Here is a 22,754-nt window from a genome sequence, read left to right on the forward strand (position 1 = left end):
ACGTTACCTGTAGGACCACGTCGTTGGGCAGCTGCGCGGCCCGGAACAGCTCCAGCACCCGCCCGTTGACCACCACCTTCTTGGTGCTCTCAATGTCGCAGTAGGAGAAGAGATCTGAATAGTATTTCTGCTCCGCATCGCTCAGCGTTAAGCCTTCCATCTTCGCCTCCGGCTCACGGCCGCCCCGCCCCGCATGCACTACTCGGGGCCCGGCCCCAGGACCCTGGGCCGGCAGGGGCTGCCCGTGGCCCGGCCTCCTGCTAGCTTCCCGATGCCGCCTGCCCCGGCCTCACACGCGCCAGGTGCGCCCGAGCAACAGGGCCCGGAGGTCGCGAGGAGGGGGCCCGGCTGCGCTCGGCGCGCCGCCGCCTGTGAGGCCCGGCGCAGTCCCGGGCTCGGCGCAGCGCGCGGCTGCGGCTGCGACTGCGGCTCCGACTCCGGCCCCGGCCGCGGCCGCGGGGAGGGTGCAGAGAAAGAGGCGGGGGCCGCGGAGGCGCGAGGCACTGGCGGACTCCGCCCCCGCCGCGGGTTCGAGTCTCCCCGGCTCCCTGCCGATTCCCCCAGACTTCCCGCCTCGGCTTCCCCTTCCGTCCACGCCTCCGGAGCGGCAGCGCTTCCCGGAAAGTTGTGGGGCTTCGAACCTAAAGTTTCGGGGGATCTGGGCTGAGCGTGGCCGCCGCTCCGCCTCCCTCCGCCGCCATTTACAGCGCCCCGGCCCGGCCCCGACGCGCCCGCACCAACAGTGACAGCGGCGGCCGCGCTCCAGACCCGGATGTGAGGCCGGGAGGAGAGAGCGCGAGAGGGAGAGAGAAACACCCACCGGGCTGGCTTGGCCGCTCCCGGGAGAGGGAGGAGGCCGCAGCGCCCCCTGCTGGTCGGCGCCCGGCGGCGGGATGACCGAGCCGCCCTGTGCGCGGAGATCTCAGCAGCAAGACCCCCGGAAAGGGGGGTGCAGCAGGAAACAGCCGGCAGCTCATTAAAACCGAGATAACTAAGATACGGGTTGCAGTTTTTATGTTTCGCAGTTTCTGGTCCTAAGCGTCTAAATAATTGGATTGAAAGGGGAGCCTTGTTCAGGTTATTATCATTCTATCTGTACCTTTTTGGTACAGATGAAGATAAATGCAGTATTTCCATCTGTTCGGAAGGACTGTGAACATCCAGGCTATCCGGCAAGCCTCCACGTAGACACCAACACTGAGGCTTCATCTCATTAGTGCTTCAAGCCATGTTCACCTGAGAAACAAAATGTGCTGAATAGAGGGGAAAACTGGCAAAGTTGTCCTCTTTGTTCACAAGGTCATTCCGGTCTCTGGGAACTTAATACTCTACATTTATACCTTCAACTCTGTCAACTCATGTAGGCCCGGGGCTGCCCACAGGGGCTGCCTTCCTTATTTTCTCCTTTATGAAAATCATGGAGTGGCACTCTTTTAATCTGCACCTGTCCCAGAGAGGGGATTCTTCAGCTATTTCAAGTAGAATATCTTAAGAATTTATACTTTAGCAAATATAAAATACTTCAAAGACGGGAGCTAAGGCAGAATTACCCAGAGTTTTGGTTTTTATTTTGTCTTCTACAAGTTGTTTCCCAGAGTGCGGATCCTATAAATGACACATATGAGGAAATTATTACAGGTTCCCAGTCATTTATCTGTAATTGCAAAATTCAAAGAGCACTGAAAACCCAAGACTTTTTTTTGTAACCCTTTGGAAATAAAACCTGCCCTGCCTCATTTGGAGGCAAAATCTAAACTAAGCTTGCATGAAGCTATTTCTAGCCTTAATGGATGCCACTTAGTGTCAATATTTATTCATTTCACTCCAGGTCTTTGTAGAATGTTAATATGTACACAGTCACAGGCATTCTATTATCTTTCTATTTTTTAAGAAAGATAAGGGATTGTAGACCTGTCAATATCTTCTGACTTGGCTAGTAGTATTTGATAAAGGTAAGTATATACTATCCATTAAGCTTATTTCCCATCTCTAAGACTTTCAGTTTGCTACAGCAGCCCCTCATGTGCCCTTTCAGGGCACCTGCAGCAAGTGATCAAAGCCCCCCCAGACAGCTGCCTTCCAAAGGTGTAAACCGGAAGAGCACAGTGGGGTAGGGATTGGCTCACAATTGTCTTTGCATCTTTTTCTCTGCCACCTTTCCTAGGCCTTGCAGCTCTTGTCGGCCCCAGGGCCTTTGTTCCTGCCATCTAAAATAGTCCTTCCACAAACCATGGCATGGAGTATTCTGTCACATGGTTTCCGGTCCCTGCTCATGTGTCACCTCCTCAGAGCAGCCTTCCTGCAACAGCTGCTCTAAAATAATCCCACCATGCACTATCCCCTTATCTGAATTCTTTTTTTTTTTCTTTTGAGACAGAATCTCCCACTGTCGCCCAGGCTGGAGTGCAGTGGCATTATCTTGGCTCTCTGTATCTTCGACCTCCCAGGCTCAGGTGATTCTCCCACCTCAGCCTCCCAGGTAGCTGGGACCACAAGCCCAGGACACCATGCCCACCTAAATTTTGTGTGTATGGCTTTTGTAGAGACAGAGTTTTGCCATGTTACTCAGGCTGGTCTCAAACTCTTGGGCTCACCCACCTCAGCCTCCCAAAGTGCTGGGATTACAGGCATGAGCCACTGCACCCAACCTGAATTCTTTTTCTTTATAACACTTTTCACTATCTGACATTACATATATAGTTGTTACATTTTTAATAGCTAATTATTGAATAATTACTAAGTTTCAGGCATTGTTCTAAAGCTTTACACTAATTACATTATTCACAACAACCCTATTAAGTGGTACTACTAGGTTTTTTTTTTTGACAGATTAGGAAACTGAGGCAAAATGGGTTAAGTATTGTGTAAGTCATGTTGCTATTAAATACCCGGATCTGGGATTCAAACTCCAGGCTGTCTCAACTCTAAAAATCACTACCCTATCTTGCTTGTCTAATTTCTTTATTAAGTTTGTTATTAAGAAAATATTTCTTCACCAGGCATGGTGGCTCATACCTGTAATCCAAGCACTTTGGGAGGCTGAGGTGGGTGGATTACTTGAGCTAAGGAGTTCAAGACCAGGCTGGGTAACACGGTGAAACACCATCTCCACCAAAAATACAAAAATAGCCAGGCGTGATGGTGTGCACCTGTGGTCCCAACTACTCGGCAGGCTGAGGTGGGAGGATCACTGGAGCCCAGGAGATAGAGGCTGCAGTGAGCAGTGATTGTGCCACTACACTCCAACCTGGGAGACAGGACGAGACTCTGTATCAAAAAAAAAAAAAGAAGGAGAGAGAGAGAGAGAGAGAGAGAAAGCAAGCAAGAAAAGAAGGAAAATATTTCTTCATCGCCACAGTGCCAAAGCCCAGTATGTGACACATAATGTGTATCAATAATAATTTGTTGAATGAATGAAAGCGTCAATTTCGACATTGATGTGATAAGCCATTCAATACAGTAAGTCCTCAATTAACGTTATTGTGGATAGGTCCGTGGAAACTAATTTTAAGCAAAACAAGGTATTGTAACCAAGTAGTTTAGCTTCAAAACAAAACTTTTTTTCTTTTCTTCTTTCTTGCCAGTCTCAAGATGTAACCTTGAAACAAACTGTAGAAACCTTTTCTCTTTAGTCTTAAAATATAGCCTTGAAACATACTTTGAAACTCCACTCCCTTCTATTTCCCACAATGTACTCCCTTACCCAATGCACATTTATCTAACTATATGCTTTTTAAAAATTCCAGGGGCTAATTTAAAATGAACTAGGCACAAAGGCCCAGCTGCAGAATTGTCCCCCACTTAAAGATTGCCTCAAGATAGATAATCTGCAGCCTGGCCACAGGCGAGATGACGCCAGCCTGCATTTTAGATGGACCATAACTCAAGATAGGCATTGAAGCAAGACACACAGCCCCTGCTCCTGGCACAACTCTTGCATGTCTCCCATATCAAGCTTGCCTTTTTGAAACCTCTGCCTTCAGCCCAGACTTTTGAAGCAGTTTCCAGAGGTGTAAGCTGGCTGTTTCCCCACTGCTAGCTTTGAAAAATAAAGTCACTTTCCTTTCACCCCTTGTTACTGGGTTTGCAAGGGGCGAGCAGCCAAGCCTGTACTTGGTTACGGTATCACGAAACCAATTTTATCATAAACTAATTGATAATTTGCTACAAACAAGGGTTAACTTCCTGTGACATATTTCTGGTCATAAAATCACCAAATTTCTAAATCGAGACCAAAACACTTCTAATATTAAACATTTAAGTAAAGGTGAGCTACACATGCAACTAAAATGATTAACTAAAAAAAATAACTACTTACCCTATTTTTGGTGTGTTGGTGAGTTACCATGGTTGTCCTGGTGGTGGGTTAAATCAAGGAATAAATGTCTACAAAGTGAAGTTCAAAATCATTGCAAACATGGTGGCTTGCTGAGCTCTCTGGCACCACCTTGTTTACTGTTTTGCATCTGTATGATCATCATGTGCTTTACACATTTTTATTTTTCGGTCACTTACATTCATTTTCCTACCTACTTATTCCAGTTCGGGGTTGTGGGTAGCAGGAGCCTATCCCAGTGGCTCGTGGGACAGATAGGCCCCAGCCCCTGTCTAGGATGTGATTGCATCACAGGGTACACACACACACACACACACACACACACACACCCACGCTCACTCAGACTGGGACCATTTAGACACCCTGACTTATCTAATGTGCACATCTTTGGGATGTGGAAGGACACCTGAGGATTCAGAGAAAACCCACACAGACATAGGGAGGGCATCCAGACAGTGGTCCCTGCAGGGAATGGATTTATTTTTTCTCATCAATGTTATAATGAAACAATGTTGCTATTGAAGGACCCGTTGTCTTCTAATCTCCTCCTAGTTTTGCACCCTTAACCTTAGAAACCTCCAGCACCACTCCTCTTTAGCAACCCAAAGTAATTATGGGATCGCTTCACTTCCAAGTTCTGGAACTCTGAAACTTCTTTCTCAGTCCATAACATGCTGTCCTTTCACTCTCACGTTCCAGTCCTCAAATAAGCAGGCACCCTAGGCTGGGCACGATGGCTCACGCATGTAGTCTCAACATTTTGGGAGTCTGAGGCAGGTGGGTCACCTGAGGTCAAAAGTTCGAGACCAGCCTGGCCAACATGGCGAAATCCCACCTCTACTAAAATTACAAAAAAATTTAGCTGGGCATAGTGGTGTGCGCCTGTAATCCCCGCTATTCAGGAAGCTGAGGCAGGAGAATCGCTTGAACCCAGGAGGCAGAGGTTGCAGCGAGCTAAGATCACACCATTGTGCTCCAGCCTGGGTGACAAGGCGAGACTTCGTCTCAAAAAACAAAACAAAAAAAAAAACAGGCCGGGCACGGTGGCTCACGCTTGTAATCCCAGCACTTGGGAGGCCGAGGCAGGCGGATCACGAGCTCAGGAGATCGAGACCACGGTGAAACCCCGTCTCTACTAAAAAAATACAAAAAATTAGCCGGGCGTGGTGGCGGACGCCTGTAGTCCCAGCTACTTGGAGAGGCTGAGGCAGGAGAATGGCGTGAACCCGGGAGGCGAAGCTTGCAGTGAGCCGAGATTGCGCCACTGCACTCCAGCCTGGGCGACAGAGCAAGACTCCATCTCAAAAAAAAAACAAACAAACAAAAAAACAAACAAAAAAACAACAAAAAAAAATTGCTCCTTGATATGGTTTGGCTGTGTTCCCACCCAAAATCTCATCTTGAATTGTAGTTTCCATAATTCCCATGTGTCGTGGGAGGAACCCGTTGGGAGGTAACAGAATCATGGGGGCGGTTACCCCCATGCTGTCCTCCTGTTAATGAATGAGTTCTCAGGAGATCTGATGGTTTTGTAAGGGGCTTCTCCCCTTTTGCTCAGCACTTCTCCTTACTGCCACCATGTGAAGAAGGATGTGTTTGCTTCCGCTTCTGCCAAGTTTTCTGAGGCCTCCTAGCCATGCTAAACTGAGTCAATTAAACCTCTTTCCTTTATAAACTTACCAGCCTTGGGTATGTCTTTATTAGCAGCATGAGAACAGAGTAATACGATTAATTGGTACTGCAAAGAGTGGGGTGCTGCTGTAAAGTTACCTGAAAATGTGGAAGTGGCTTTGGAACTGGGTAACAGGCAGAGGTTGGAAAAGTGTGGCGCGTTCAGAAGAAAATAGAAAAATGTGGGAAAGTTTAGAACCTCCTAGAGATTTGGAGGGCTCAGAAGACAGGAAGATGTGGGAAAGTTTTGAACTTCCTAGAGACTTGTTGAATGACTTTGACCAAAATGTTGATAATAATCTGGACAATAAATTCCAGGCTGAGGTGGTGTCAGATGGAGATGAAGAAATTTTTGGGAACTGGAGTAAAGGTCCCTCTTCCTATGCAAAGAGACTGGTGGCATTTTGCCCCTGCCCTAAAGATCTGTGGAACTTTGAACTTGAGAGAGATGATTTAGGGCACCTGGCAGAAGAAATTTACAAGTGGCAAAGTGTTCAAGAAGAACCAGAGCATAAAAGTTTGGAAAATTTGAAGCCTGATGATGCAGTAGAAAAGCAAACCCCATCTTCTGGGGAGAAATTCAAGCCCACAGAAATTTGCATATGTTACAAGGAGCTGAATGTTAATCACCAAGACAATGGGGAAAATGTTTACAGGGCATGTCAGAGACCTTTGCATCAGCCCCTGCCACCACAGGCCCAGAAACCTAGGAGGGAAAAATGGTTTCATGGGCTGGGCCCAGGGCCCCCCTGCTGTGTGCAGCAGAAAGACCTGGTGCCTTGTGTCCCAGCCACTCCAGCTGTGGCTAAAAGGGGCCAAGGTACAGCTCAGGTCGTGGCTTCAGAGGGCATAAGAACCAAGCCTTTGCATCTTCCACATGGTGTTGAGCCTGTGGGTGCACAGTAGTCAAGAACTGAGGTTTGGAAACCTCTGCCTAGATTTCAGAGGATGTATGGAAATGCCTGGATGCCCAGGCAAAATTTTGCTGCAAGGGTGATGCCCCGATGGAGAACCTCTGCTAGGGCAGTGCAGAAGGGAAATGTGCAGTGGGAGCCCCCACACAGAGACCCCACTGGGGCACTGCCTAGTGGAGCTGTGAGAACAGGGCCACCATCCTCCAGACCCCAGAATGGTAGATCCACTGACAGCTTGCACCATGTGCCTGGAAAAGCCACAGACACTCAATGCCAACGCATGAAAGCAGCCAGGAGGGGGGCTGTACCTTGCAAAGCCACAGGGGTGGAGCTGCCCAAGACCATGGTAACCCACCTCTTGCATCAGTGTGACCTGGATGTGAGACCTGGAGTCAAAGGAGATCATTTTGGAGCTTTAAGATTTGACTGTTCTGCTGGATTTCAGATTTGCATGGGGCTTGTAGCCCCTTTGTTTTGGCCAATTTCTCCCATTTGGAACTGGTGTGTTTACCCAATGCCTGTATCCCCATTATATCTAGGAAGTAACTAACTTGCTTTTGATTTTACAGGCTCATAAGCCGAAGGGACTTCCCTTGTCTCCGGTGAGACTTTGGACTATGGACTTTTGGGTTAATGTTGGAATGAGTTAAGACTGGGAGACTGTTGGATAGGCATGATTGTGTTTTGAAATGTGAAGATAAGAGATTTGGGAGGGACCAGCAGCAGAATTATATGATTTGGCTGTGTCCCCACCCAAATCCCATCTAGAACTGTAGTTTCCATAATCCCCACATGTTGCTGGAGGGACCTGGTGGGAGGTAATCGAATCATGGGGGCAGTTACCTCCATGCTGTTCTTGTGATAGTGAGTAATCACGAGATCTAATGATTTTATAAGGGGCTTTTCCCCTTTTGCTTGGCACTTCTCCTTGCCACCATGTGACAAAGGGTATGTTTGCTTCCCCTTCCGCCATGATTGTAAGTTTCCTGAGGTCTCCTTGGCCATGCTAAATTGTGAGTCAATTAAACCTCTTTCCTTTATAAATTACCCAGTCTCAGGCATGTCTTTATTAGCAGTATGAGAATGGACTAACATGCTCCTTATAAACTTCAGGTTCTCCTCAATACCAGCACATAGTTAATGTATTCAAAAATATACTTTGAACATCTTGTGCCATTGTAAAACAAACTTCATGGTCTTGTCCTCAGGGATCATACAGTTCAGGGACCTTGTTGTCATTATGTCCAGGGTACTCTGCTAGCACCCTTGATTCCTTCATGCACTCCTTCCCCCTACCCCTGGCCAAATAACTGAATTGGCCACAACATGTGTGTTATCAGATTTTGAGAGGGACTCTTCCAATGGTTCTATTGCTCTATGAGGCTTTCCTATTGTAACAAAATGTGGAGTAGTTTTCTCAGTGACAACCAAGGCCAAGCTGAAGACCAAAAGTCACGAGTACCACACATTCTAAAGAAAAATAATAAAGTCAGACTCCTTTCCTTATGGGCTTACTAGGAGGCAACTGAATGGACCTTACTGCCAGCAACCACTGCCTCAACCTGCACACACACATCCCCAGATGGAGGCAGAGTCCTAGATGTCATCGGTCTATGAGAAGCAGTGTGTCTGTGTGAGAGCCCCTCCAAACAAATACATACTCCCCCATGGAAGCAGGAGCCCAGAAAGACAGGGAAGCCTGCAAGAGGAGGAGCCTGTCTCCTCGGTTCCCAGATGGATACTGGGTGGGCTGAGTGGTAGAGGGCTAACAGTTTCACAATGAATTAAACTTTTCTCTAGATCTGTCACTTAAATTCATATTTCCAATTATAAAGGAAAAGAAATACGATGTAACACATTGGCCCTTTGAGTTCAAGCCTAATCTTTCCTACACATTTTTAGTAATATCAGTTTTAAAAGTGACATCATGAGAAAGCGATTTTATTTTATTTTATTCGTTTTTTTTTTTTTTTGAGACGGAGTCTTGTGCTGTCTCCCAGGTTGGAGTGTAGTGGCGCGATCTCGGCTTACTGCAAGCTCTGCCTCCCGGGTTCACGCCATTCTCCTGCCTCAGCCTCCTGAGTAGCTGGGACTACAGGCGCCCGTCACCATGCCCGGCTAATTTTTTGTGTTTTTAGTAGAGATGGGGTTTCACTGTGTTAGCCAGGATGGTCTCGATCTCCTGACCTCATGATCTGCCCACCTCGGCCTCCCAAAGTGCTGGGATTACAGGCGTGAGCCACCGCACCCGACCGAGAAAGCTATTTTAATACAGGTGGTCTATATTATATAGTTACAGATTTTAAAATGCGGGTTTTCAGGTAAAACCAACTAGTTGGTTACTGCCAGCAAATACATCGGCTGTTTTTTAACTGAAAATCTTTAATATCGTTTTTAAAATAAATAAATTACGTACAGTAAAATTTGACAAATGCAAACAGTCATGCAGCCACCATCAAAATCAAGATATAGAATTCCACAATCCAAAACAATTCCTTTGTGCTGCCCTTTTGTACTCAGCTCCACTCTCCACCCTCAGCCCCCCGCAGCCACTGATTTGTTTGCTGTTCCTATTCTTCTGCCAAAGATGTCATATACATGGAATCATGTAGTATGTAGCCTCTTAAGTCTGGATTTTTTTCACATAGATTAATGCATTTGAGATTCTTCCATGTTCTTGCTTGCATCAGTGGTTTAAGCACTGAACAGTATTCTGTTGTATGGATGATTACAGTTTGTTTATCCATTCACTAGTTGAAGGACATTGGGGTTACTCCCAGTTTGGGGTGATTATTAATAAAATATCTAGGAGTGGGATTGTTTGGTGAATGCTTAATGTGTTTGACTTTATTTCAAAAAAAAAGTCATTTTTTCAAAATGGCTGAACTATTTTGCATTCCCACCAGAAGTGCATCCGAATTTTAGTTTTATTCTACAACCTCATAAACCATTCTAATGTCATTCTAATAGGTGTGTAGTGGCATATCACTGTGATTTAAATTTGCATTTCCCTAAAACAAATGATCACCATTTCATGTACTTACTTGCCATCTGAATATCTTCTTTGGTGAAGTGTCTATTCAAAGTTTTTCCCATTTTATATTGCGGATTTTTTTGGTTTTGTTTTTGTTTGTTTGTTTTGAGACAGTGTTTCGCTCTGTTGCCCAGGCCAGAGTGCAGTGGTGCAATCTCAGCTCATTGCAGGGGGTTCAAGCGATTCTCTTACCTCAACCTCCCAAGTAGCTGGATTACAGGCGTGTACTAGCAAGCCTGGCTAATTTTTTTTTATTTTTAGTAGAGACGGGTTTCATCATGTTGGCCTAGCTGGTCTTGAACTCCTGACCTCAAGTGATCCACCAGCCTCAGTCTCCCAAAGTGCTGGGATTACAGGCATGAGCCACTGTGCCTGGCCTGTATTGAGTTCTTTGTTTTCTTATTGTTGAGTTTTGAATATCCTTTATACATTGTTTATACAAGTTTTTTTTGGTTAGATGTGATTTGCAAGTATTTTCTAAAGTCTGTGGCTTGACTTTTTATTCACTTAGGAGTGTCTTCTACAGAACAGAATAGTTAAAAATTGGGTTAGCCCAACTTGTATGGGGACCTAAAGAACATTAGTGAGGGGAAATTTACTGGAGAGGGTTTCAGTTGAGGCATTTAGTCATTCACTTTGTGTATGAGAAGTGGCCCAGGATAAGCATATGCATTAAACCCAGGGACAGTAACAAAGGGTTTGGCTGGTTGGTCAGGGGCTTGGAAGGAGACAGTTTAGAAGATCAGAGTGGAGGATATCTGGGGGAAAAGCATGTGGTTGAGCCTATGGAAGGGACATGAAGTGGGAATATCTTTGTACTACATGTTCACACCCAAGACAACTAAGTAGAGAGCAGGCACAAGACAACCAAGTGGACAAAACGACGTGGCGAGTTGCTGTCAGGCAGCCCCTGCAATCAGCCACCCCCATGTTGGCACACTGGGTTCGAGAACTGAATGGCTTCTGCAGTGGCAATGGGAGCTACGCATGGGCCCTATACCATAGATTCCCACTTACCAACGCCATATGTCCAACCTGCCAGCGAGACCCAAGTTCAGTTCCCGACACAGGATCATTCCTCAAGGAGACCAATCGGATACTTGGTGACAAATTGATTTATCTTTACTATAATCAAATATATTCTGGGCATATGTTTGCTTTTCCGCCCTCAGGGCCTCAGCTGGCACCACTATTGGAGGGTGTTTTAGCAGGATATTTATATCACCAACCTGGAATCTGTGTAATATTTCTTCAGAACAAGAGACCCCATTCACATCAATGAGAGGTGGACCAAGATGAGTATATACTTTAAACCCAGGGACAGTAACAAAGAGTTTGGCTGGTTGGTCAGGGGCTTGGAAGGAGACACTTTGGAAGATCATGGCAAGGCCACAACCGATCCTCATTGTCTCCTTTCTACTCCTCATTCTAGATCCCCTCGCCCTCAGCCAACACCTCTGCTGCTCTAGGTGGCTTACAGGTACATCACTGAACACGTGACCATGGGACCTCTTACATACTATACCCCATGGAAGCTGCTGACCAGTAGAGTAATAGAATGGTCTTTTGAAGGTGTAGCTGTGTGTCAGCTTGGAGATGATACTCTGCCAAGAGAGGACCCTAAATTAATGACTGTATATGCTACAGTGTCCCCGATCAGTGGGCTCTCTATGAGACAGGGAACCAAGTGGTGAAAGTTAGATTGGCCCCACTTGCCTTTGTTAGGAGTGACCCACTTGGAGACCCCTTCCAGGCCTAGGCTTTGGGCGTCTGGACGTCCTAGCTGTCAAAGAGGAGTGCTTCCACTATGAGGCTTATTACTAGTCCCATTAAAATTTCAGCCACAAATGCAATCCGGTTACTAAGGGCTCCTTAATAGAGAACAAAATGATTAACACACCTGAGGGTAATTGAATTTACTCATCAGAAGGAAATAACACTTATTTTACACAATTAAAGCAGGAAAGAATAAGTTAAACACCTAAGAGATCTATTGGGATTGATATCTCTTGTTACCCCTGATAAAAATTTTTGGCTTGGCCAAACTTTAGTCAGGCTCCTAAAACTTCTCCTAGGCCCATCTGTGCACTTCCTTGTAAAATTCAGTTTTAGCAAAGAACCTGCTAAGTCAGTTTGGCAAGAACCCCCCAGCCTCAATATCTGATCAACCTGGAAAATCTGACCAACCTGGAAAGCTGATTCTGATCAATCCGATCAACCTGGAAAGCTGATCCTGTTCTTCATCTTCCATTTTCTCCCCACGTGATGTCTGATCATCCTGCTCTGTCTTTAGCAAGAATCCTGTTCAGTCGATTTAGCCAGAGAATCCCCCTTACCTTTGATGTTTCCTTTATGTAATTTCCATCCACTGAGCCCCACTCTGCTCCTTGGCTATAAATTCCCATTTTGCCCAAGCTGCATTTGGAGTTGAGCCCAATCTCTTTGCCTTACTGCAAAATCTGATTGCAGTGGTTCCTATGCCTCTCTGAATGGTTCCGAATAAAGTCGCTTTACCATGCTTTAACAAATGTCATTGAATAATTTTTTCTTTAACACTGCCCTGTTCAGTGTTGATGGTAAATGGATAAGTGTAACTGCCATAGTCTGAGAAGGGTGTGGTGACAAAGGACTCAGACCAGGGGTATGAGAATCTGGGTCACCCTGCAAGAATAGCCACCTAGAGTAGCAGAGGTGTTGGCTAAGGGTGAGGGGGATGTAGAATGAGAAGTAGAAAGGAGACAATGAGGATCAGATGTGGCCTTGTCATGAGCTGCAGGGGTGGCAAATGTAGTTCATTCCACTAACCTTCCTCTTGTAACAGTTTCCAGGAAATGAGACCAATCAGAATGCTAGAAGAGTTATTCCCATATGGAGTAAATATATAAAGCATGTGGATCTGTGTGGTGCAAGCACGGGCTGTGGTGGCTGCTGGCTGTGGTATGCAACCCAGATTACCACACCCACCAGGACTGACGCGCTCGTATTTTTAGCTACTGAAAGTATTGAGATGTCAAGGACCCACAGCTGAATCCCTCTCCAGGAAATGCCCTTGGGAGAACGAAGTCGTCTTACTCAAGTTATACCTCTGCCACAGGGGCAGTCCACGTCCAATGACGAGTCAGTGGATTTAGGAGCCTAAAGGTCCTTGTTGTTTTGGGACAACTTTGAAGAGTCATTTCAGCTTCAGAGATCTTCCAGGGATTGGTGGGGGCCTCCGTTGCTACCACATTACAGTTTTCCCTCTGCCCAATTTTGGGCTTTCTTCTCTTCCTTATGAGTGTTGTTCTGACAATTACCAGCGAACCTCTTATCTCCAAATCTCCATCAGGTTTCCTGGGAAACTCGGTCTAAGAAAGCCACCTACACACTTCTGCTCTCATTAGTTGAGTTAGCTGGTGCTTACCATCCTCTTATACTTATTATTGTAATTATTATAATTGGATTAAATGTTACATAAACACATTAAATATGAAAACAGAAAGATTATTTTTGTTTCTATAAAAATCAAGAATGATGCTTTGGGAAGACACTATGATGGTAAATTGCTAGGAATAGTTGCTGTTGAATTATCTGTGGCATTTTCTAATAAAGACTTGGAGTTGGGGCCAGGCGTGGTGGCTCACACCTGCAATCCCAACACTTTGGGAGATCAAGGTGAATGGATCACTTGAGGTCAGGCGTTCAAGACCAGCCTGGCTAACATGGTGAGACCCAGTCTCTATTAAAAATACAAAAATTGGCCAGGCATGGTGGCACATGTCTGTAACCCCAACTACTTGAGGCTGAGGCATGAGAATCACTTGAACCCAGGAGGCAGTGAGCCGTGATCGCACCACTGCACTCCAGCTTGGGTGACAGACAGAGCAAGACTCTGTCTCAGAACAACATGGTATCCAGGTGTTTAATGTATGCTTCTTGTTTGATGTAGAATTTAGGATGGAGTGTAATTTATTCCTTGTAATTATAATTTCTGTTTTTTATTTTTGAGAAATCTATTATTTTTGTAAAAATAAACATGTTTATTGTAAAAACTCGAAACAACTTAGAAAATAAAAAATAAAAATTACCTGTAATCCCACCATCCACAGGCAACCTCATTTCAGTGAATATCCTTCTTAACATCATTTGTTTAAAATACACAAAAAAGGCATGTACAATGTCAAATAAATGAATGTGTTACACATATAAATAGATACACATTACATCCTGTATGTGTATGTATTACTATATGTCATATAATCAAATATATCAAATAAATGCATTATATAATTACTATATATAGGTATTACATGTTATATAAATGTATTTATATATAAAATGCATCCATTTATTTGACATTGTATGCGTATTTCTTTGCTTTTTTTTTTTTTTTTTTGAGACAGAGTCTCACTCTGTCGCCCAGGCTGGAGTGCAGTGGCGCGATCTTGGCTCACTGCAAGCTCCGCCTCCCGGGTTCACACCATTCTCCTGCCTCAGCCTCCCAAGTAGCTGGGACTACAGGCGCCCACCACCTCGCCCGGCTAATTTTTTTTGTATTTTTAGTAGAGACAGGATTTCACCATGTTAGCCAGGATGGTCTCGATCTCCTGACCTCGTGATCCAACCACCTCGGCCTCCCAAAGTGCTGGGATTACAGGCGTGAGCCACCGCTCCCAGCCTTGCTTATTTCTTTGTTATATCTTTTGTAGCAAGTCTTGTGTGCTCAACTATGAATCTTATTTATTTTCTTCTTCTGAAGTCATTAATATAAATGATACAATAAGATTAACTTAAGAAAAACAACTGTTATTCTCTAGAAACCACATGAGGCAATGTTACTAATGGGATATATTTCCATTACCTAACTAGGAGAGAATCATAAAATTATTATTTTTTGGATGTTGCACTTATAAATCAGTAGTTTAATCATGAAATAGAAAATGCCAGATAAATTTAAGATCTCATATTAGCATTAGATTTATCAGGAGCAAAGACATGGAAACCTTTATGAAACTGTTGGTAGAAGAAAAATAAATCAACTTTTTGTATAAATAAAATTATCAGAAGAGATTAACCAAAAATTAAAAAAGCATTTTCCTTCCAATAAAAGTCAAACCAACAAATGGTTATGACTTATCTACCCTATGCAAGGCAATTTTCCTCTAAGTTTCCTTTGTAAATATTCTCAATTGCGTGTGCTTTCAGGATTTTGAATTTTTAACCTGAAAAAAGTCAAAGTGGTTTCCTCTTTGTCTTTATAATATTAGGACCGAAACATGCAGAAGTAGTTGTAGGAAAAGCTAAATGCATGTTGCTTACCATTAGCAGTTTTTCAAAAGCAAAACCTTTGCACTTGGATAGGATCATCTCCAAACACTTGATCTTTTCAAACTATTAACAACAACAACAAAAAGTAACCTGACCTTTGTGCTACTTCTATAACCTTCACTATTTTCTTTAATTCCCCATGGTCCTGCCATGAGAATATTTTACATTGTTATATGTTTCATCACCCTTTGTCAGGCTTAGAGCTATAGGTTATTTGCTTTGTAAAGTCTATTTCCTTTTTTTTTTTTTTTTTTTTTTTTTTGAGACAGAGTTTCCCCCAGGCTGGAGTGCAATGGTGCAATCTTGGCTCACCGCACACAACTTCTGCCTCCCAGGTTCAAGCAATTCTCCTGCCTCAGCCTCCTGAGTAGCTGAGATTACAGGCATGTACCACCACACCAGGCTAATTTTGTATTTTCAGTAGAGACGGGGTTTCTCCATGTTGGTCAGGCTGGTCTTGAACTCCTGACCTCAGGTGATCCACCCGCCTTGGTCTCCCAAAGTGCTGGGATTACAGGCGTGAGCCACCATGCCTATTTCCATTTTAAACTATGGCATGCTTTGCTGTTGTCCATGTTTCAATTTCCAAGGACTCTTGGCGGTTGTCTCTGCGCAATCTTAAAAACTAAAACTGTGGAAAGTAAAAACGAATATAAATCTTGATTGGCTGTAACAATAAGAAGGCAACGAGTTGAAAGAGAAACAGAATGGTCCTAGTTTGCCGTAAAATACACCTGGGTTTGAAGCCTGATTCTGGAAATTATTAGCTGAATAATCTGGGGCAAGTTTAATCTCTCTTAGCCTAATTTTCTTCTTCTGTAAAAAGGGATGCCTTATTTGGTCAGAGTAACCATAAGAGATAACGTATGTCAAAATTGTTATCTAAGTGGTGTTTAACAACTGGCAACTATTATCAAAGACAAACATAATTAATTAAAATCTGGATTATTTATATTTGTTCTTGCTTATTGTTCAAATAATTTAAACAACCAGGAGGAGATCCTTTATTAAGACATAAAGAATTATTTACAACATATCATTATCATCTATAATATCAATTTCCTCCTAGTCTTCAAGTTGTTACTGTTCTGTAAATCCACTGCACAAAGAAAGCCTGACCATGTCTAGTAATTTGGGTACTATCAACAAGTGTTATAGCCTGTAAGCATTTAGTGCCTAAAATCTACTTGTCTTTTTTTAATAATTATTTTGATGCAGGCACATAAGTGTGTTGGGACCAAACATTCTAAACACTATATGTAGCTTTAAAAATCTTCTCCAGGGAATATAATCTTCCTCAGTAGCAGCAACCAGGTTGAACTTAATTTTGTCACTAATCATATCTCAGGATCTTTCTGTTAAATTGTAATCATTTAAGTAATACAGTATCTTTCACTTATAGCTCAGCCTCCAGCACTTCCTCTTTCCCTTGCTCTTCTCCCAGATGTCATGGGGGTCAATGGAGGTTAGGGGTTGAGATCAGCTTACATGATTTCTTGGTTGGAAGAGAGAAGGGGACATATAATAAAGACATTCAAGGTGTCAATCCAATAAGAAGCCAATAAGAATACTTAGTCTCAGTGGCCCCAGGATTCACAAAACCCATGTTTCCTGGAAGAATACTTTGATTTAAAGACAGAAAGTTATTTATTTTATCAAAGTAGTTGTTTTGGGAAAATCTCCTCTTCTAATTCAATAAACTAATTTATTTCAAATAAATCATTTTCTTTCTTTCTTTCTTTTTTTGAGACTGAGTCTCACTCTGTCACCCAGGCTGGAGTGCAATGCTGCGATCTCTGCTCACTGCAACTTCTGCCTCCTAGGCTCAAGCAATTCTCCTCCCTCAGGCTCCCGAGTAGCTGGGACTACAGGTGCGTGCCACCACACCCAGCTTATTGTATTTTTAGTAGAGACGGGGTTTTGCCATGTTGGCCAGGGTGGTCTCAAACTCCTGATCTCGGGTGATCCACTCGTCTCAGCCTCCCAAAGTGTTGGGATTACAGGTGTGAGCCACCGCGCCCAGCCTAAAGTGGATCACTTTCAAAGGATTATTTGTGAGGAAGGCAGTCATTAAGATAATCATTATATGTACAAAGAGAAATAAGAGAACTAGAGAAATGCAGCTACAAAGTCAAAAATAAAACTTCCCTTAAGTTGCCTGAAAAACAAATGAAGTTTGTTATTTGGTTAGTTCGGCTTAGTGTTTGTTGATGGTTGTATTTGTAGAATTAAGGATCCTTAAAAAAACAAAAATAAACAATTGCTTAAATTTCCTACCTTACTCTGCAGGCTGCAACATATCGTGATCTTATGATGTTAGTCTCTCTGATCTAACTCAAGATATCCTCCCTAATTAGCCAGTTCACTTCAAGTGACCAGGCTAAGGAGCAGTTACAGTGATTTTGTTTGCCTATGAATAATTGGTTTCCACAAATCATCTAGTATCGAATTTTACTCTCTTTTTTGGATAGAATTTCCCAACTAATTAATTAACTTTTTTCCTCCTCCTTTGTTCCTTCCTTTTTTCCTTTGCTCCCTCCTTCTCTCCTCCCTTCATCCCTTTCACTCATTTATTAAATACTTACTGTATGTCAGACACTGTGCTAAATTTGAAGATTTAAAGAAAACATTTCTTGCCTTTAAATAGCAAAGAAGCAAATGATGGTGACATTCACTATGAGTAAACAAGTAATTACGCTACGGCATGGTGCATGGTCTAATAGAGAAAAAGAGTACTTTTAGAATATATAGCAAAGTTGTCCTGCACAGGCCTGGAGTGGCCAGAAGTAGGTCAGTTTCATGTTTTGACCTCTCCTTCCGGAAGGAACTGCAGGATGACTATCTATACTTTGACAGATTGAACAGGACATGTGAGAGTTAACAAGATTAACGTGATGACGTTTCATATTGGGTCACTGAAGATGGGGAAGTGGAGAATAGAACTAGAGGTGGCCTTGGAAGCAAAGGGAAATGGAAGAGCGTGAGTAAAAATAGACAGAAGGATGAAATAAAGAGAAAAGCAAAACAATATTCCCACAACACAAATCCTTGTGCTGACCGGACTGAGCCTTAGCAAAGTGATTGATTCTCCACACCAGTCAGACCCCAGAACCTATGTGACATTTTCCTTTTTGTAGTTCCTGCCCTATTGCCTGCATCATTTTGATAAAAAATGCTTCTTGGAGATAAGCATTATTCATTCCATATTTCTAGCTGTGCTCTAGTTAGATCAAGTAGAGTGGAATTAAAAGGCAACAGCCTTTGGAATAAAAAAGTCATCACTTACTTTATTTTTCTATACCAAGGTACTTATCTGCCTATTTCCTTTTGTCTTTCTCCTAGTTCTCAGGACCTTCATTGATATACATTCATTTAATGTTTCAATATATTTTGAATCCCCAAAAGGTTGTGGAATCTCAATTAACGTTTCAAGATGTATTGAAACATTAAATGAATGTATGTTAGGTGGCTCACGCCTGTAATCCCAGCACTTTGGGAGGCCAAGGCAGGTGGATCACTTGAGGTCAGGAGTTCGAGACCAGACTGGCCAATATGGTGAAACCCCGTCTCTACTAAAAATACAAAAATTAGCCAGGCATGGTGGCTCGCGCCTGTAATCCCAGCTACTTGGGAGGCTGAGGCATGAGAATCGCCTGAACCCAGAAGGCGGAGGTTGCAGTGAGATGAGATTGCACCGCTGCACTCCAGCCTGGGCGACAGCAAGACTCCGTCTCCAAAAATAAATAAAAATAAAAAAATAAAAATAAAAAATAAAAAATAAAAAAAAGAATGTATATCAATGAACTCTTGAATCCCCAAAAGTTATCTGAGATGCTAGGAATTTTAAGGCAGCCTGGGGCTTTGAACATATGTATTAATTCCTACCATGAAAACAGTTTGGTCAGTTTAATTCATTTCATAAATATTTATTGAGCATTTATTATGTGTTTTGTTTGTTTGTCTGATTGTTTTTGCCTAATACCAATGCTCACAATACTATGTGTTAATAACTACTAGATGCTGAGAACACAAAGTCAAATAACACGATCCCTGCCATTGAGGAATTTATAATACAGTGGAGAAGACAAATATACGCTAGTTAACTTTTCTCCCCTCTGTTGCACTTTCTATCTATGCAGCTCCCCACCCCTGCTTCTAGCTCTAAGTCCAAACTTGGTTTTGTTCCTGGTTTGAGGATGTCAGGTTCTCCTCTAACGGCCTTTGATCCCCTTTCATGTGAACATTTTGCCGTAGCTTACAAACTTTCAGACTGCTCCCTGTGGAAACCTGTCTTCCCTTGCTTGTCTGCAGTAGAAAGTTGGAATGTGAATGTTCCACCTCACTGCCAGGGAGGATGTGGAGTTAAGCTCTCCCTTCCCTCAAGGAATGTGAAGTTTTCAGTTTTTAATTAGTAAACTAATTTCTAAATTCTCAAAATATATTGCGAAACTGTCACAGGAAAAAAAGGCAATGTAAAGGAAGACAAGCAATGCCTCAGAGAGAAAAAAGAAGTAGGGGAGGAAGGCTTGTCCCATGAGAGGGGTTTCCCGTGGGAGGGGCTTACCAGAGGACCCTTTGGGAATCTGGAGTTGATCCTGGAGAAGAGGCCTAAGAAGAAGCCTTTGCATCATTGCTCAAGAGGAGCAAGGTGAGCAGATCTCAGAAAGGACCACCAAGGTGGGCATGGCCGCTTATCCTAGTAATCCCAGTACTTTGGCAGGCCATAGTGGGTGATTGCTTGAGCCCAGGAGTGGGAGACGAGCCTGGGCAATATAGTGAGACATCACCTCTACAAAAATAAACAAAATCTGCTGAGTGTGGTGGTGCACGCCTGTAGTCCCACCTACTTGGGAGGCTGAAGTGGGAAGATTGCTTGAGCCCGAGGGAGGTCAAGGCTGCAGTAAGCTGAGATTGCACCACTGCACTCTAGCCTGGGTGACAGAGTGAGACCCTGTCTCAAAAAAAAAAAAAAAAAAAAAGAAAAAGAAAAGAAAGAAAACAAACAAACATAAAAAGAGGGGCACTGTTTAACGGCCCATGAATAATAGGCTAAAAACACAGACTTACTAGAGAACCCCTTTGTCTACACTCAGGGACCAAACCAGTCATCCTTCCTGTCCACACCAATGCAGACATGACTCCACCCATGGTCTGCTCAGCAGAGTGAAGTTCCTTCAGGCTTACTCCCCATATGATTACCATGGTAGACTCCTCACCAAAATTGCCATGACCAGAATATCCACACAAGGGCTTTGCTTTTGGTGGGGAAGGGGAAGAGGTGGGAAGTTCCCCATTCTGGATCAAGAGCTGAACCACAGAAGTTTAAAACCAGCCTCGGCTGAGATAATAACTGACCTCCCTCTTACCTGCCTGCTTTATCCCAGACCCTTTAATCTGTGCTCACCCACACACAGCATTTGCCATCAACACCTCTTCAGTCCCTGTAACAAGTCATTAAATGATATTCTAGAAAATGTTTCAGAAACTCCATTCCTTTCTCTCGCTTTTGTACCCCTCTACCACATTTCATTCTGCCTTGCTTACATTCTGCCTTTTCTTATATTAGCTGCCTTTTTTCTGAACTAAACCCCTAGATTTGGTGCTCTTTACACTTCTGGCCTTTTGGATCTTGGCCATTGTATTAGTCTGTTTTCATGCTGCTGATAAAGACATATGTGAAACTGGGAACAAAAAAAGGTTTAATTGAACTTACAGTTCCACATGGCTGGGGAGGCCTCAGAATCGTGGTGGGAGGTGAAAGGCACTTCTTACATGGCGGCAGCAAAAGAAAAATGAGGAAGAAGCAAAAGCAGAAACACCTGATAAAACCTTCAGATCTCGTGAGACTTATTCGCTATTATAAGAATAGCACAGGAAAGACTGGCCCCCACGATTCAATTACCTCCCACTGGGTCCCTCCCACAACATGTGGGAATTCTGGGAGATACAATTTAAGTTGAGATTTAGATAGGGACACTCCCACACCATATCAGCTGTCCTGCATAATTTTGACTTTTTCTGCTCCTATAACTTCTGTGTTTCTCGCCCAGTGAAGCCCCAGCTTACCCTGTGCTCCTTGGCCAGTGTCCTAATCAAGCTAAGTTCTCCCCTCCTCTCCCCAAAGGGAAGGGAGAGATTCAGGCCCTATCCCTGAGCTTTAGGACAAAGTCAAGGTTATCTGTACCACTACCCTGTTTCCAGTTTAGCCTACCTGTAGGGTCCACCTGTCAAGTTCCTTTGAGTAATTATGCTCATTAGTTTCCTGAACCATACTAGCTTTCTAGCAATTTCTGAGGAACAGCTTCCTGTATTCTGCAGCCTTGCAGGTAGAAAACCAGGCTGTGAGTAAGCTGCTCTGGCACACAATGAAAGCTCAAACTCATGGGCTTAAGACACACTCTTACTTATCCACTTGAGCACCTGATATTATTTGAAAGGGCCTCTTTGCAAGTCCTGGAATGTCTCATCCAGTTGATAAGAAGAAGGCCAAGGGGGTTTCTATATAATCCATATTAACCCCTCTATAGCTAAATAGAAAATTGGGTTACCACGTCTGTGCAAGATCAGAAGTTCCCGCTGTGACAGCATGGCAATTTCCTTCAGCTTCCTGGATCCCTAAAACATGCAAGTCAGTACAAGGAGCATGGCACCAACTTTCTTGTGTTGGACCTAGGCTACAACACAAAAATCCCACCTACCAATTCCATAATAGTCTGCCTGGCCTCACCCTAGGCTAGGTGTCTCCCAAGGCCTGGGCAGGCAAGGTTCATCTTTTTAATTTTTATTTTTGAGACAGGGTCTTTCTCTCTCATCTAGGCTGGAGTGTAGTGGCACAATCATGACTCACGGCAGCCTCAACCTCCCAGGCTCAAGCAATCCTCCTACCTCAGCCTCCCAAGTAGATGGGACTACAGTCACATGCCACTACACCTGGCTAATTTTACATTATTTTTTAGGGACACGGGTCTCACTCACTATGTTGCCCAGGTTGATCTCAAACTCTTAGTCTCAAGCAATCCACCTACCTTGGCCTCCCAAAGTGCTGGGTTTACAGGTGTGAGGTTAGGTTCATCATTTAATCACAAAGTACACAATAATAATGGCTACTATTCATTGAATAATTGCTTTGAAGGTCTAGGTACAACTTAAGCCTCACTACTACTCTACCAAGAAGGTATTATTATTCCCATTTTATGTATGAGGGATATAAGACATTGAGCCCAAGGACACACATTAAGTGGTAGAGTTGGCTTGTTGGGCACCAAAGTGTGTGCTTTAACATTTCACAAGTGTTGGATGAAGGCACCAGCTTCTCTGGACCTACTTTTTCTTGTTGGGGAAAACAAAAAACAAAACACTTTTTGATAATAAAACCCTAAAGAGAATAAAAAAACTACAGTAAACTTCTACCTTGAAACATTTAGCTTATTTACAGGAATAAGGGCCTCTACACATTTCATATATCTTAAAACAATATCTATAAATGGCAAAG

General features: G+C 43.5%; 1 protein-coding gene across 11 annotated transcripts in view; it reads right to left on the bottom strand.

The window, feature by feature from the left end:
* Positions 1-777, bottom strand: part of REPS1 (RALBP1 associated Eps domain containing 1) — an 85,094-nt gene extending 84,317 nt beyond the window's left edge. For 6 of the 11 annotated variants that reach the window (XM_055265527.2, XM_055265517.2, XM_063622664.1 and 3 more), the window contains exon 1: positions 8-771. In XM_055265527.2, the coding sequence (XP_055121502.1) occupies positions 8-160 (153 nt within the window). In that variant the 5' untranslated portion in view covers positions 161-771. Of the gene's footprint in view, positions 1-7 lie in introns of all 11 variants that reach the window. The other 5 variants (XM_055265502.2, XM_055265466.2, XM_055265486.2 and 2 more) reach the window with 4 other exon arrangements.
* Positions 778-22,754: the final 21,977 nt, after the last annotated feature.

The sequence above is a fragment of the Symphalangus syndactylus genome, chromosome 2, assembly GCF_028878055.3.
Source record: "Symphalangus syndactylus isolate Jambi chromosome 2, NHGRI_mSymSyn1-v2.1_pri, whole genome shotgun sequence".
Lineage (NCBI taxonomy): Eukaryota > Metazoa > Chordata > Mammalia > Primates > Hylobatidae > Symphalangus > Symphalangus syndactylus.